The sequence below is a fragment of the Prionailurus bengalensis genome, chromosome C2, assembly GCF_016509475.1.
Source record: "Prionailurus bengalensis isolate Pbe53 chromosome C2, Fcat_Pben_1.1_paternal_pri, whole genome shotgun sequence".
Taxonomy (NCBI): domain Eukaryota; kingdom Metazoa; phylum Chordata; class Mammalia; order Carnivora; family Felidae; genus Prionailurus; species Prionailurus bengalensis.
The window spans coordinates 71,887,786-71,904,384 of NC_057350.1; the positions used below are offsets into that span (position 1 = coordinate 71,887,786).

Genomic DNA, 16,599 nt, shown 5'->3' on the forward strand with positions numbered 1-16,599 from the left:
TACCTCCCCCCCCCCCCCATTTCTAATAAGTAAATGATCTGTGGGGAGATAGTTTGAGACTGTATAAATATCCTGTTTCAGAACAAATTTCACTAATGGCTTTAGCATCCATTCATGATTCTTGCATGAATCAATTATTACAGTGGTGGCTCCAAAATAGTGATTTTCTAAGTTTGTCATTCCTCTACATTCACTAGTTGACATTCTACTGTGGAAAACATCTTTCCTTCCTCTTTTCTTTCCCCCTTTTTCTATTTATTATTTGCATACTTATGTATATATGCATGTAAATTTCTATAGAAATTCAGACCCATCCTTCATTCAAAGTTTGTCTCTTGAAAAGCAAAGGGGTGGGGCGCCTGGGTGGCGCAGTCGGTTAAGCGTCCGACTTCAGCCAGGTCACGATCTTGCGGTTAAGCGTCCGACTTCAGCCAGGTCACGATCTTGCGGTCCGTGAGTTCGAGCCCCGCGTCAGGCTCTGGGCTGATGGCTCAGAGCCTGTTTCCGAGTCTGTGTCTCCCTCTCTCTCTGCCCCTCCCCCGTTCATGCTCTGTCTCTCTCTGTCCCAAAAATAAATAAAAACGTTGAAAAAAAAATTAAAAAAAAAAAAGAAAAGCAAAGGGGTGAAGAGTGTAATGGCTGTGCTTACCTTTGAAAATAATGTAGATTATGTATACATATAACTCATTTTGATGCTCAAGTTGTTTTTAACTTGGCCAGTGGAAGCCATTCCTTAGCTTTTAAAATTAGAATATTTAAAAAATGCTGCCAAGAATAATTTTAGTGAATATAATTTTAAAAAGCACATATTCATGACTGTAATTGATATGTGTTGAATATATTTGAGAAGACTATTTCTTCAAACTATTTCTTCAAAGTTTTGGCAAATAGGTAAATGTAATGAGCTTTAAAAACCCATTATTTGAATAACTGATTCTTGAGTGAATTTGGCTTTCTACCAGTGGTATTCTTGGACCTCTTACTATTTGTATAAAATAGCATCCTAGATTTTGAAAACAAACAGATTGACCAAGATCAAATTTATTCAAGTTTTTTGACTTTTAAAATATTACTAGGGGCACCTGGTGGCTCAGTTGGTTAAGTGTCTGACTCTTGATTTCAGCTCAGGTCATGATCTCATGGTTCATGAGTGCCGGCCCTGTGTTGGGCTCTGAGCTGACAGTGTGGACCCTGCTTGGGATTCTTTATCTCCCTCCCTGTCTCTCTGCCGTTCCCCTGATCTTTCTTTCTCTCTCAAAGTAAAATAAATAGGGACGCCTTGGGTGGCTCAGTTGGTAAAGCGTCTGACTTTGGCTCAGGTCATGATCTTGTTGTCAGTGAGTTTGAGCTCAGTGCTGACAGCTCAGAGCCTGGAGCTTGCTTCAGAGTTTGTGTCTCCCTCTTTCTCTGCCCCTCCCCTGCTTGTACTCTGTCTCTCTCTCTCAAAAATAAATAAAACATTAAAAAATAATAAATAAATAACATTTAAAGAGATAACTATAATTAGTTACAATTTCAAAACTAGTTATTTTAAAAACTATGCACCTACAAACCCACCACTCAAAACAAAAGCTAGAGCAGACAATAACCTGAGGACCTAGCAATTCCATTTCTAGGTATGTATGAAAGAGAAGCCTTTACTTATATAAAAGAGGAGATGTGTAAGAGAATGCAGCACTGGTTACAATAGCAAAAACCTGGAAACAACCCAAATGCCTATCAATGAAAGACAGCATGAATAAACTGGTGTATTCACACAATAGACTATTATATGGCAGTCAAAATTCATGAACTATAGTGACATATGATAATACGATTAAATATTCTCAATGTAATATTAAGTAAAAAAAGTAAGGCCCCCAAAATAAATACAGTTCAATACCCTTTTTATAAAGTTAAAACACAAAAAATTTTAAAATAATATATCCTAGGAATATAGATTGATACAAACTATATAAAAAGGGAAGCTTGGGGCGCCTGGGTGGCTTGGTTGGTTAAGCGTTCAATTCTTGATTTTGACTCAGTTCATGATCTCACAGTTTGTGGGTTTCAGCCAGGCATTGGGCTCCACGCTGACATTGCAGAGCCTGCTTGGGATTCTCTCTCTCTCCCTCTCTCTCTGCCCCTCCCCAACTCAACACTCTCTCTCACTCTCTCTCTCTCAATAACAAATAAAATTTTAAAAAAGGGAAGCTGTGTAATCATAAACAAGAGATTCAGGATATGGCCACATGGGGTGAAGGAAAGCAGAGGGATGAGATGGGCCGTACATGGCTAGTGTAGGTTATTATCACGTTTATTAACTGATTGCTTTAAAGAAAATAGGTGTCAACCCAGACTTGGACATAACATTTCCCAGAATTTTTACTATAGAACTCTCCCAGACTTTTATAATTTTAGATCTAGAATTTTCTGATAAAGCTTTCATGTAAATAAATATGCTAGGATCATGTGGCATTAATCTGGGATTTTATTATATGCCAAAAAATGAAGTTCATACATTTATAGAAATAGAAGGTAGTGAAATCCCAATGACTAATACTGCTTCTTCCTTAAAAAGTATAACCCTTTAGTAGGAAAGTAGGAGAAATTTTGAACAAAGTATTTTTTTATATAAATGGAAGTTGGAAATTATAATTTGCATTAAAAACCTCCTTCATTTCACTTTTAATTCACAAAAAAAGGTTTCTTAAATTTGAAAATTCCTGTAAGTCACGTATAACTTTTAATAACTAGTTTTCCATGGCGTTAACCTAGATCCTTCCCTCACAGAGTAGTGCCGATTCTATCGCTTTACCATTGCTCTAATCCCAACCTCCTTCCTTTAGCCACTGCCCTAGTTCAGGCCTGGACTTGCTGACTAGTAACCCAAAGGCCACATTACATTTAGCCTACAAACATGTCTCCCCCCCCCCCCCCCCCCCACGCCGTGTAATGTTTATAATAAAAAAATTGTTGCCAATATTTAAAAATCTGGAAGCTGTACTTAAAAATTCAGACTCCAGCTTCTATTGCAAAATCAGAGTATCTGACAACTCCAGGCCCATATGCCCATTTTACAATATTCAATTATAGAAAAGGTGAAACTTCCCTTCTTGGATGAGGCTTCCAGTTCTGAAAGTTTCTGCCACTCTCCTACAACCAGCTCACTTCACTCAGCATTACCTGCTCGGCCTCTATAGGGATTTCCAATCTCCTCTCATAGCCATCCTTCCACCCTTACCTACCTACAACCTAGTTTTCTAAGCAGTTTTGGTCAAATCACTTCTTGATTTTCATATCCTTAACTTGCTCCTAATTGTTTTAAGGATAAAATCCAAACTCCTTGGACTGACTCTTCATGTTCTGGGGTGCCTGCTCACCAACACCATTCTATCACCACCTCTTCTCAGCTCTTATTACTACTCAGAACCAGCACTCTCCAAACCAGCATGCTTCCTTATGCCTGGGCCATTGTTTCCACTTTCTCATTTCCTGGCTAATTCATACTTATCCTTTAAAACCCTGCTCTGACATCAATTCTCCAAAAAACAAAACAAAACAAAACAAACAAACAAAAAACAACAAAAAAACACCTTTCCCTAAAGCCTTTTCCTCCTGTTTTTTCTTTCCGATCTCAAAACAACCCGTGCTCTTCAGTTTGTGAGCTCTTCATTAAAATGCTTGAGGTCCCCAAACACCACCGACAGGTGTTAAACCAGGGTAGGCTGAAGTGGGGTTAACGTTACTTGGATTAAGACCAGCGTTATTTCCTAGTCTAGACTTCTTATCGAGTCCGGTCCCCAAGGTGAAACGTGACAGGAGTATGTAAAGGTTCACACCTGCACGGACTCTGGCGGTTAACATCTTTGCTCCCCATCTGGGGGAACGGCCGCGAGCACGCAGCCAGGATCTGCATCCGCCGAGAACGCGTCCTCGGATTGGATAGGTTGGTGCATGCCGGGAGCGACCGAGTCTTCGAAGTACTTGCTGGGAGTTGTAGTTCTTGGAACCGGAAGTGGGGGGTGGCGGGGATAGGAACAGCGCTGAGGCAGTAATCACCGCGCCTGCTGTCAACTCGGGTGTAGTGCATCACCCTGAGCCCACCCACCGAGGGTGCCTCCTCCGTTCCCAGGGAGCTTCGGAAGCCCTGGGGGGCGAAGCGGCAGGGACACCTCTCTTCAGAGAGGAGACGACGTCGCAGCCCCGGATGCGGCCAGAGGGCGCGGGAATGGAGCTCGGCGGCTGCGAGGAGCGCCTGCCGGAGGAGAGCAGGTGGGCTGGGAAGGGCCGGGGGAGTCTGGGGCAGATGGATGCGCCAAATCACCGGGAGAGTTGGGAGGGCTCGGAGGGCACCAGGAGAAGTCGTGATAGACATAGGGCGATTGCTGCGGGCGACTTGTTTGGGAAGAAATTGTGAAAAGAGGGACTGGCAGGGCGTGGATAGGACGGACGAGGGAACGGGTTTGATGAGGGTAAGGGAGGGTGAGTAGAATATGTTGAGGGCAGGGGGAGCCGGAGGGGGAGGTGGGTATTGAGAGATGCTGTGGTAAGATTTTACAGGCCAGAGTCTATAGATAGGGGTAGGGCACAGGTTGATGCCCCCAGTGAAACTTGCGGTGATAGCAAGTCGGACCAATATTGAGAAGGTTGGTGTTGTAAGAATTTCTGGGCGCAAAGGTTAGGCATTATGAGTGGCCTAGAAAGAAGCTTAGGCGGGGACGATCGTGAAGGAGAAGTCGAGAAGGAGGGCCTGTGTATGAAAGTGGACGGTTGTAATGGCCTTGGTGTGGGGGAGGGGGCTTGCTAATGCGACTAGAAATTGTGTGTGTGCCGCTGTCAATGTGGCAGGACCCCTCAGCCATTTCCTTTTCATCTTCAAACCCTTTACTCCTTGCCCACAATGCAACTAAGCAATTTCACATTTATTTATACCAAACTATTATCATCCATTTCATATTTTTTAGAAATGGAGGTTTTAAGATTTTGCAAACTACTTTGACTAAATAGTGACTTATGCTCTGTATAAGGTGCTTCCCATATTTAGGGTTTGCTTCATTGAGAAAACATCAGCAGGGAAAAATTAATGAGGTGTTGTGCCCAGGTGAAGACCTGGCTGTTTGTAAGTTTGACTCCTCTTTTATGTACACTGGTAGCTTGTGGCCTGTTGTACAAAACGTGGACTGACAAGATGGGGTTCCTGCCTGAGATGTATGAATGATCAGTTCAGTGAAACTGAACATTTTACTTCCCTTTTCCATGTTTCAGTTTCTGCTTATGTATATTTGGCTATTTATTCTTCCTCCAGATGTCTGTGAAATGTTTCATGTAAGAGGTCCCATATAAATTCTAACCAAGTTTTGGGATCGTTTTTATTTTCCTTTACCAGTTCATGTAGGAGAGGCTGCGTTGGAAATTCAAGTTAAAATTTCCACCCCGTCTAGCTGGACTTCTAGCTAGGTTAGTTATTAATGGATTTAAACAAACACTTACCACACGCCATGCACTGTTTAAGAGACCTGCAAGTATTATTTAATCCTTATGACAGCTGTGTGAGGCAGGAATTATTATTATCACCATTTAATAGATGAGGAAGCTGAGACATGGAGAGGATGAAGAACTTGCCAATTTCATATAGTGAATCCTGGTGGAACTGGGATCAAAACCAGGCAATCTGGCTCTAGAATCTGCACTTTTAGTATTTATGCTATGCTGCCTTTCATTATGCTCATGTACTGAGACAAAAAAATGTGTAAGATAATGAATTTTAGGGCATTCTTTGCCTATCACTTAGGCTAGTAGAAGAGCTCCTTTGCAGGTATCTTTTTCTTTCTATTGTTTTTTCCCCATGCTTGCCTCTTAACCAAGCAACTCTAGTCAGAATTTAATTTCTGCAGTGGGATTATCTCCACAGGGTCACTGGTATTGTTGATATAGCCTACTCTTTGCTAGTGGCTGGTTAACTCAGAATGTGTTGTTTAATGAGATTCCGTGGCACCAGTGGCCTCCTTAGTTCCAAATAGACAACTGGCATATACATGCCTTGTGCCTGAGAATTGAGGCATTGTGCCTGGGTATTGCAAACCTCACTTTCTGTGGTCAATAATATACCCAATTCAGAAAATTCCTCATAATGAGATGGCCTCATTTTTATACATAAAGGATAAACTTATCAGTGTATTTTCTGAAATCAGTTGATGTAGTGAAATGTGCATAAGCTTCATAACCAGATAGACTTGCATTTGAAACCTAGCTCTACTGCTTAATTTTTTTTGAGTTTAATTATTCATTTTGAGAGAGACAGAGACCGCACCAGTGGGGGAGGGGCAGAGAGAAAGAGAGAGAGAGAATCCCAAGCAGTCTCCTCACTGTCAGTGCAGAGCCTCCTGTGTGCTCGAACTCACTAACAGTAGGATCATGACCCCAGCTGAGATCAAGAGCTGGGTGCTTCATTGACTGAGCCACCCAGGCACCCCTCTACTGTTTAATTTGGCTCCTCCATCTGGGAAAAATAATGCCTTCCTGACTGGTAAGTTGTGAGGGTTTGATAAGATAATAATGTACATGAAGCTCCTCATAGAGTGCCTGGTATGTACTAAGTGCAAAACATGTCTACTTCTGTCCGCTCCCCAGCTTTCTTGAAATAAGGTTGGTGGGTGCTTTTCTGGTTGCTGTTTTCAGTTGTATAGCCTGTTCTTCCTCCTCCCATGGCTCCTCTGAGTTCAGTGCACTGAGGATTGGGGGGTTAGGCTAGCTTTTCACTTTATCCTTGGAGAGTAGTAATTTCATAGGTTCCCTTATTTTTCATCTAACTAGTTATCACTCTAGCAGAGTGCTACAGTGCTTAGAGATGATACTTCACTTTCTTTAGTTATGTAGTCAATACCAGTTGTTTGGAGACTGTCTGATGAAACTACTAAACAGTGAAAGGAATGGTCATGCTAGCATTGCTCTGCCACCCTAGACTGCCTTGAGCTGCACAGTCTGAGCTTGGAAATCAGCTGTATGTAGAGTTTTCCTGGTGAAGTGATCCAGATAATGTCAAAATTCAAATACTAAAAGACTTTTCAGTGTCTCCAAACTGAGTTCATTCCATTGACTGAAACCTTTTCATCCTCTGTTCTCTACCTCAGTTAGTAGCATTTTTCATTCAGTCAGCCAACCCGGAAGCCTCAAAGTGAAATTTGATACTTCCCTCTTCATTTCCCATATCCAGGCAGTTACCAGGTCCTATGAATTTTGTTCCTGATTTTTCTCTTGAAACTTGATTTTTTTTCTCCATTTTCAAATATATTTGCTTATATTACTAAAAAATCCAGGGAGTAGTATTGCTTTAGGCATGGCTTCTTAGGTTCTTAAACAAGAATTTGTGCCTCTCTGTGGACTCTTCTTCCTTATGTTTTGGCTTCATTCTTAGGCAGACTTTTCTATAGGATGGATAACACTTGGCAATTTCAAGTTTAGCAATCTCAACCAAAAAAAAAAAAAAAAAAAAAAAAGGCAATCCCAATAGGTACAACAAAAGCAAAAATTCAGAGGCTGACTATTTTTGGGCTGACTTGACTATTTTGGGGCTGACTTGAGTTATGTTCCTCTTCTTATAATTGAGGTATGGAATATGCCGCTCAATCAGGCCTAAATTATGTGCTCAACCCTGGATCCTGTGGCAAGGGGATACTTTCTTGGAACTTCATGGACCAGAGTAAGTTGCAGAGGGGTGTTTCCTCTGTGGAAACTCAGGGTTCTGTTACCAAAAGAAAGGGACATGAATTCTGAGCACATATAAATAATATATTCACTGAAGACCCTTATTATCTCCATTGTGGATTATCTCAGTAGCCTCCTAAATGATCTCCCAGTCTGAACTCTAGCCCCAATTCCAGACAGCCTCCACATTGCTACCACCTTAATTTTTCATAAGCAGTTACTATAGTATTTTGCTCTGAAATGTTCAGTCCTTTCTTATTGAAAATAGAAAATAGTTAAAACTCCTTCCCTGATATTTAATCTGTACCTTGATCCCTATGAAATTGCCAGTTACAAAACAATGGCATTCACTCACTCTTATATCTTCCTCATCGTTCTCATTCTTGCTTCTCCACATTCCCTGCAGTATCTCCTCCTTTGCCTGGAAGGCTATTAGTCATCTTTCAAATAATGCTCCTTTATTTTTTTTTTAATTAAAAAATATTTTTAAATGTTTATTTTTGAGAGAAAGGGGGTGGAGGGCAGAGAGAGAGAGGGAGACACAGAATCTGAAGTAGCCTCCAGGCTCTGAGCTGTCAGCACAGAACCCGAGGCAGACTGTGAGATCATGACCTGAGCTGAAGTCAGTGGCTTAACCCACTGAGCCACCCAGGTGCCCCATAAATAATGCTCCTTTAGAAGGCATCCTTCACCTGCTCTTTTCCATATCTATAGCATTTCTCTTTTCATGGCATAGTTATGTAAGTGCCCATCTTCCTTGTTTCATTATGAATACCTTGAGAGATGGTGACTCCTCCTCTTAAACACCATAAGCCCAGTGCTTCACATATAATCAGCATTCAATGAATATTTACATGAGGAATGAAAATGTTAACAATGTGGTCATGCCTCTTACAATTGGGCAAGTGCTGGTTGTACCGTTGCCATTGGAAGAGCCTCTTTTCTCCCTTTCTCCCTATTTATTTTCACTTTTTTACATTTATCCTCATTTTTTATTTTCTGCCCTTTCTTTTCCTTTTTTTACATGGTAAGGCAGGAGGATCACATAATTTTTGAGCAATCTATACTTCTGGTCCAGTTATTAGTACACCTACCCCCCACTACTCACTACCCTCACCCACCCTGAAACATACTCTTAAAACCCTGGGGGGAAAATGCTATTGCCAGAACCTGGGTGAGGGTGATCTGTCAGCTGACAGCAGGGACCCTAAGCTGAAGCTTTTCCCAGGTATCCTTCCCACAGCTGTTCTGTTTTTTATAGCTGCTTTATCACTTCTTTTATTAAATGGAATCGTTCTGTGTGTGTTTTGTTGTGTTATCTTGCCTCCACAAATCTTACCAACCAACCTGGGTGATTATAGACCAGCTCTGTCCAAGATGATAGCCACTACCCACATGTGGCAGTTTAAGTTGAAATTAATTAAAATTAAATAAAATTTAAAATTTCGGTTCTTTAGGCATATTCTCCAGATTTCAAGTGCTTAATGGCCATGGTGTCTAGTGGCTGCCATACTGGACGGCATAGATATAGCACATTTCCAGCATCGTAGAAAGTTCAATTGAACAGTGCTGTTACAAACTTAAATCTGAGTTTTTCAGGAAACAACTAGAGTATGCTTACATGTTTTTTTAGTTCCTCTGAATCGGGCTTGCTTGAAGTTAAACTCACACCTGATTGAGAGGAGAGAAGATTATTAAAGGAAGTCATAAATCATTAGTGACTAAATAGGGACTTGGCAAACTATCTTCAAAATTTGTGGGGCCATGGCCTCTGCCAATGAAATTCACAGAAATTGTGCTAGATTGTAGGACTGAAGAGATGATTGACTTTTTACTAGAAAATAGCAGAACCCCATAATTTCTAAAAGATTCTAAGACAGTCTCCCTATGAGCTTTCTTATTTGGATGCTTTTTGTGAAGAAAGCATTAAGAGCTATAATTTCAATTCCCTGTCTACCCCATTCAATACCATGACTTTATTTTTGCCTCCTCAAGAGTCCTGTGAGATTTAAAATTTTCTGAGGTGTTTGTTTTGTACTATTTGTTCTACTTTTGTTGTTTGTTCACTGCCTTATAGCTCTATGGCCACAGAATATACCTGTACTTCTGCTTTGGAGGATTGATTGACTTTTTGTGTGTGTGTACCTTACTTAGTACAAGGCTAGTTTTTGTGAATGTGTCTATGCTTAAAAAAGTGTTCTTCAGGACATAGCTTTCTAGATGTAAAGAACAACCTTATATGTTATTCAGCTCTTCTAATCACTTTTTACTTTATGGTTTTCATGATTTGAACATTAATGTCCTATTACCATTATTTTTTCTATTTTCATTTTTTTAAAGATTTTATTTTTAAATAATTTCTATACTCTGTGTGGGGCTCGAACCCACAAATCTGAGGTCAAGAATCGCATGCTCCCACCAATTGAGCCAGCCCCTCAATTTTCTTTCTTCTGTTTTCTACTGTTTTTGCTTTGTGTGTGTGTTTTGTTTTATATATTTTGAGGTCGTGTTATTACATACATAAAAGTTAATGACAGCTATATCTTTATTATGGCCTCTTTGTCTTTTTTAATGATTCTTGTCTTGAATGCAACCTTCATAAAATATCATAATTTCCACTTACCTTTTTGCTTGATTGGCCGCTTTGTTTTAAATAGTTGAGTTTATTTCATTGATTTTTATTTTTGTATCATATCTGTTTCATCTTAATTCTGTCATCTTTTAAAAATGATTTTTTAATTTTTTTTGTTTATTTTTGAGGGGGGGGAGAGAGAGAGAGAGACAGAGTGTGGGCAGGGGAGGGGCAGAGAGAGAAGGAGACATAGAATCTGAATCAGGCTCCAGGCTCTGAGCTGTCAGCATAGAGCCTGATGCGGGCTTGAACCCACTAACTGGGAGATCATGACATAAGCCGAAGTCAGACGTTTAACTGACTGAGCCACCCAGGTGTCCCTAAAAATGATTTTTATAATATTCTCTTGCTCTTTCTTTGCCTCAGCAATTTTTGAGATTGTCTAATTTTAGGGGTGCTTGGGTGACACCCTGTTAAGCAGTCTGTTAAGCACCTGACTCTTGATTTCAGCTCAGGTCATGATCTCATGGTTAGTGAGTTTGAGCCCTGCCTCCGGCTCTGTGCTGAAAGCAAAGAGCCTACTTGGGATTCTCTCTCTCTCTCTCTCTCTCTCTCTCTCTTTCTCTCCCCCCTCCCCCATATGGGTACGTGCACGCTCTCTCTCTCTCTCTCTCTCAAAAATAAATAAACTTTAAAAGAAAGATAATCTTGGGGCGCCTGGGTGGCTCAGTCGGTTAAGCGTCCAACTTCAGCTCAGGTCATGATCTCGCAGTTCATGGGTTTGAGCCCCGCGTCGGGCTCTGTGCTGATAGCTCAGAGCCTGGAGCTTGCTTCCAATTCTGTGTCTCCCTCTCTGTGCCCCTACCCCAATCGCACTCTGTCTCTGTCTCTCTCTCAAAAATAAACAAACAGTAAAAAAAAAATTTTTTTTAAAGATAATCTAGTTTTAGTTGTAATGATAGTTAGCTCTTACTTTAAAATAGTATCCCTAAAACTGAAGCAATTGAAGCAGTCTTTCTTTCCTCCTGTGCCTTTGCTATCAAAGTGGTGGTGTGTGCCTCCTTTACCTTGTTTGTAAAGCATTCTGCTACCCAGACAACATAAGATGTAACTGTATGGTAATGAGGTTGACTTTCTTATATGACTCATGAAATTAGCCTTACTGCTTTGCAATAAACCCTTATATGCTTCTACCATTCTATCAACTAAGCAGATTGGAGTCTCTGTTAGATACAAGATACCTCCAAATCTGAGGAAGTCTTTTCTAGCTTTCCTGCTTCAGTGAGAGCACCATGAGCATAATCAGGCCTTCAAATCTGTGCTTAACCAAGGGGAGATTTAACCCTAGTTTAAAATCAGTTGAGACATTGTTTAGATGGGGAGCACAGTGACAAGTCTTCATTTGTGTTACAGACTGTCCAATCCTAGATAGTTTTTGGCAGAATTTTCTCTGAGGCACAATGGGTAAGAAGGCTTTATTCAGGTACCCCTTCTAATGTAGTTGGATTTATTATATTTATGCAGTGGAAGTTCAAAGAAGGAAAAGGACAGAGAAAAGAGAAGGAATATTATCTACTCTATGATGGTGCTTTCTATAGATTATCAATTACTCTGAAGGAACTGAACCTTAAAGAATTTAAATGGCTTACCCAAGGATGCAACAGCTAATTTGTGGAGAGCTGGGATTCAAATTCAGGTTGGCCTGACTATGAAACTTGTTCTCTTTCCGCTGCATGACATTTTCTCAATCCTTATTAAAGCACAAAAGAAATAGAAAAAACACAGTCTCTATCTGTGAGGAAACAAACCACATACAATAACAATTTTTTTAAGGATGATTAGGAGGAATGTTGTATTGACAGTGTATATTATAGGGTTTCAAACGAAGGAGTTATAGCAAGTCAAACTATTTACAACTTTTTATTTTAACGTTTATTTATTTTTGAGAGAGAGAGAGAGAGTGTGTGTGCGAGTTGGGAAGGGATAGAGAGAGAGGGGACAGAAGATCTGAACGAGCTCTGTGCTAATAGCAGATAACCCAATGTGGGGCGCGAACTCACAAACTGAACTCACAAACCATGACATCATGACCTGAACCAAAGTCGGACACTTAACTGACTGAGCCACCCAGGTCCCCTTATTTAGAACTTCTTAGGAGAAGGTTGAACTAGAGCTGAATCTGAATCCCTGAATAAGACAAGAAGAGAAGCATTCTACATGGAAAGGTCTGTATAAATAAAGTCATGGAAGTAGGCGTGAGGTTGGCATGTTCATAATAGAGTGCGTTAGTGAGACTATATTCAAATTGAGGAGTACTGAGGAAGAAAGTTGGTATTTAGATGGGGGCTACATGATGAAGACGTTTTGAACTCCATACTGAGGAGTTTGTACATCATCAGTGGTTAGGTTTCTGACATAAGGGATTTTCCTTTTGTTAAATCTACTCATTATTGAAATTCAATAAATTCGATGTCATTCAAATGTAGTGTGATTGGTGAGGCATTTGTTGAATAGATATGAAGTTACAAGCATGCCTTCCAGTACTACTTATTCCCTCCTAGACATTAAAATTCTGCTGTCAGCCATTAAAGAGATGGGACTGGCCAATGGTTAGGTTCTCCTAAGTACCCTGGAGTTGAGAGACTATAATGAAGTCAAGCACGTTTTTTCTATAAGCATATTATTTACTTAAAAACATCATAAATATTTAACTGCATACTCTACATGTCAGATACTATATACTTAAAACCAGAAAACATGGAGCCTGAAGAGAAGACAATTAAACATATATGTTATAGTCTCTTGCTACTTAAAGTGTTACTAATAATTGTTTCACTTAACTATGTCTCCTTCTGCTTTAAAGAAGGAACCTATTCTTTTCAGAGAGTGCTTTTTGGTATTAAAAGTCCCAAGTGTTTGCCAGACCACAGTCTTTCAGCATAAGATGCCCTTGACACTTTGGTATTTAGAAAATCCTTGATGGTAGTTTCCAGCCTCTTGTTTGGTAACTTTATTCACATTATTGATCTTTCATTAATTGCTAGGCTCAAGGAAGGCCTAAACAGTTCTTCCCTTCTCTACATTCCCCTCATATAACCAGAGGTAACCACTATTACATATCTCAATTTCTCTCAGCATTTTTATGTTGATGTCATAAATAATAATTTTATATTCTGCTTTTTATACTTTAACGTATTATCTGTCATTAACTTTGGAAACTCTTCCTAATGAAAAACTTTAATGGTTTCATGATATTCCATCATTTGGATATCACATACTTTTCTTACATTTCAGGGATCAAATCCTTATCTGACTTGGGACAACCTGACCTTCAGTCTTGATTTCAGGTAGATACCACAATTCATTGCAGATAAATGGCACACTGTGGAGGGAATATGCCAATAAGTTGAAGCTGTTTCCTTGTACCACTAAAAAGGACACTGGAGATCCAAGACATGCTAATATATATTTCTTGGGTTAAAATCTCACTTTACAATTGCATGGTACTTATTATGTATTTACTATTTGTCATATATTTCAGTTGTTTTTAGTGATTATGTGTTAGTTATATGGCATTACTCTTTTTATTTGTTTATGTATTTATTTATAAGTTTTTATTTGAATTCCAGTTAATTTACATACAGTGTCACATTAGTTTCAGGTGTACAATATAGTGATTCAACATTTGTATACATCACCTGGGACATAGCACTTTTTTTTTTAAATTTTTTAATGTTTATTTATTTTTGAGAGAGAGAGAGACAGAGACAAAGACAGAGCACAAGTGGGGGAGGGGCGTAGAGAGAGGGAAACACAGAATCTGAAGCAGGCTCCAGGCTCTGGGCTGTCAGCACAGAGCCCGACGCGGGGCTCAAGCTCACAGACCGTGAGATCATGACCTGAGCCCAAGTCAGACGCTTAGCCGACTGAGCCACCCAGGTGCCCCTGGGACATAGCACTTTTTAAAAAAATAACATTTGCCTGTAACTTTTCTGTTTTAACCTTGAATATCACTTAAAAAAAAAAATTCCAGTATAATTAACACACTGTGCTAGTTTCAGACATACAGTATAGTTGTTAAGCAATTCTATGTGTTACTGAGTGCTCATCATGATAACTGCACCCTTAATCCCCTTCACCTATTTCACCCATTCCCTCCACTCACCTCCTCTTTGGTAACTATCAGTTTGTTCTCAGTTAAGAGTCGATTCTTTGATTTGTCTCTTTTGTTGTTTGGTTTTTTAAATTCCTCATGAGTGAAATCATATGGCATTTGTCTTTCTCTGGCTGACTTATTTCACTTAGCATTATATTCTCTAGGTCCATCCATTTGGTCGATGGATTTTATTTTTTAGGGCCAAGTAATATTCCATTATATATATATATATATATATATATATATATATATATATATGTATGTGTGTGTGTGTGTGTGTATACACACACATCCCCCACATCTTCTTTATCCATTCATCTCTCAGTGGACACTTGGGCTGCTTTCATAATTTGGCTATTGTAAATAATTCTGCAATAAACATAGGGTTGCATATATCTTTTAAAATTAATATTTTTGTATTCTATGGGTAAATACCCAGTAGTAGAATTATAGGATCATATGGTAATTCTGTTTTTAATTTTTTGAGGAACCTCCATACTGCTTTCCACAGTGGCTGCACTAGTTTGCATTCCCAACAGTGCAAGAGGGTTCCTTTAACTTCACATAGTTACCAACACTTGTCGTTTCTTGTATTTTTTATTTTAACTATTCTGGCAGGTGTAAAGTGATATCTTATTGTGGTTTTGATTTGCATTTCCATGATGATGAGTGATGTTGAGCATCTTTTCTTGTGTCTGTTGGGCATCTGTATGGCTTCTTTGGAGGAATGTCTGTTCCTGTCTACTGCCCATCTTTTAATAATTATATCTTTTTTTTTTTTTGGTGTTCAATCTTGTAAGTTCTTTTTTTAAATTTATTCTTGGAGAGAGAGTGTAAGTTGGGGAGGGGCAGAAAGAGGGGGACAGAGGATCCTAAGTGGGCTCTGCACTGACAGGCTGACAGCACCAAGCCCAACATGGGGCTCAAACTCATGAACTGTGAAATCATGACCTGAGCTGAAGTTAGATACTCAACCAACTGAGCCACCCAGGTGCCCCTCAGCCTTGTGAATTCTTTATAAATTTTGGATATGTCATTTAATAAATTATAAGATGTGTCATTTGGGAATCTCTTCTCTCATTCTGTAGATTGTCTTTTAGTTTTGTTGATTGTTTCCTTTGCTGTGCAGAAGCTATTTATTTATTTATTTATTTGTTTGTTTATTTTAATGTTTATTTATTTTTGAGAGAGAGAGAGAGAGACACAGTGTGAGTAGAGGAGGGGCAGAGAGAGAGGGAGACACAGAATCTGAAGCAGGCTCTAGGCTCCGAGCTGTCAGCACAGAGCCCGACGCAGGGCTCGAACTCACAAGCCTTGAGATCATGACCTGAGTCGAAGTCAGCCACCCAATCCACTGAGCCACCCAGGCACCCCTATTTATTTATTTTTAAGTAGGCTTCATGCCCATCATGGAGCCCAACATGGGGATTGAACTCATGAGTCTGAGATCAAGAGTTGGATGCTTAACCAGCTGAGCCACCCAGGCACCTCCTGGTTTGTTTGTTTGTAGTTGTTGTTGTTGTTGTTTTGGTAAAGTAGAAGCTTTTTATTTTGATGTAGTACCAATAGTTTATTTTTGCTTTTGTTTCTCTTGCCTCAGGAGACATATCTAGAACAATATTGCTATGGCTGATGTCAGAGAAATTACTGCCTGTCCTCTCTTCTAGGCTTTTCATGGTTTCAGGTCTCACATTTAGGTCCTTAGTCCATTTTTTAAAAAGTTTTATTTATTTATTTTGAGAGAGAGAGAAAGAGAGAGTGAGAGAACATGAGCACAAGCAAGGGAGGGGCAGAGAGAGGAGGAGAGAATCCCAAGCAGGCTGCACAACAGCAGCGTAGAGCTCAGTGCAGGGCTCAAACTTACAAACCGTAAGATTATGACCCGAGATGAAACCAAGAGTCAGACGCCTAACCGACTGAGCTACCCAAGTGCCCCAAGTCCTTAATCCATTTTGAGTTTATTTTGTGTATATGTGAAGTGATTTGGTTTCATTCTTTTGCATGTAGCTGTCCAGTTTTCCCAACACCATTTTTTGAAGAGACTATCTTTTTCCCATTGCATATTCTTGCTTTGTCATAGATTAATTGACTATATGATGGTGGGTTTATTTCTGGGTTCTCCATTCTATTTTGTTGATCTATATGTCTTTTTATGTGCCAGTACCATACTGTTTTGATTACTACA

At 39.8% G+C, this 16,599-nt stretch overlaps 2 protein-coding genes across 11 annotated transcripts in view; one reads left to right on the forward strand and one right to left on the reverse strand.

Moving 5' to 3' along the window:
* The window catches only part of FYTTD1 (forty-two-three domain containing 1), a 41,712-nt gene extending 37,714 nt beyond the window's left edge, over positions 1 to 3,998 (reverse strand). Inside the window, exon 1 of the mRNA XM_043594430.1 lies at positions 3,822 to 3,998. Coding sequence (XP_043450365.1) covers positions 3,822 to 3,846 — 25 coding nt within the window. The 5' untranslated portion in view covers positions 3,847 to 3,998. The remainder of the gene's footprint in view (positions 1 to 3,821) is intronic.
* Positions 3,984 to 16,599, forward strand: part of RUBCN (rubicon autophagy regulator) — a 58,246-nt gene continuing 45,630 nt past the window's right edge. For 6 of the 10 annotated variants that reach the window (XM_043594402.1, XM_043594407.1, XM_043594404.1 and 3 more), the window contains exon 1: positions 4,003 to 4,254. In XM_043594402.1, coding sequence (XP_043450337.1) covers positions 4,190 to 4,254 — 65 coding nt within the window. In that variant the 5' untranslated portion in view covers positions 4,003 to 4,189. Of the gene's footprint in view, positions 4,255 to 16,599 lie in introns of all 10 variants that reach the window. The other 4 variants (XM_043594405.1, XM_043594409.1, XM_043594406.1 and 1 more) reach the window with 1 other exon arrangement.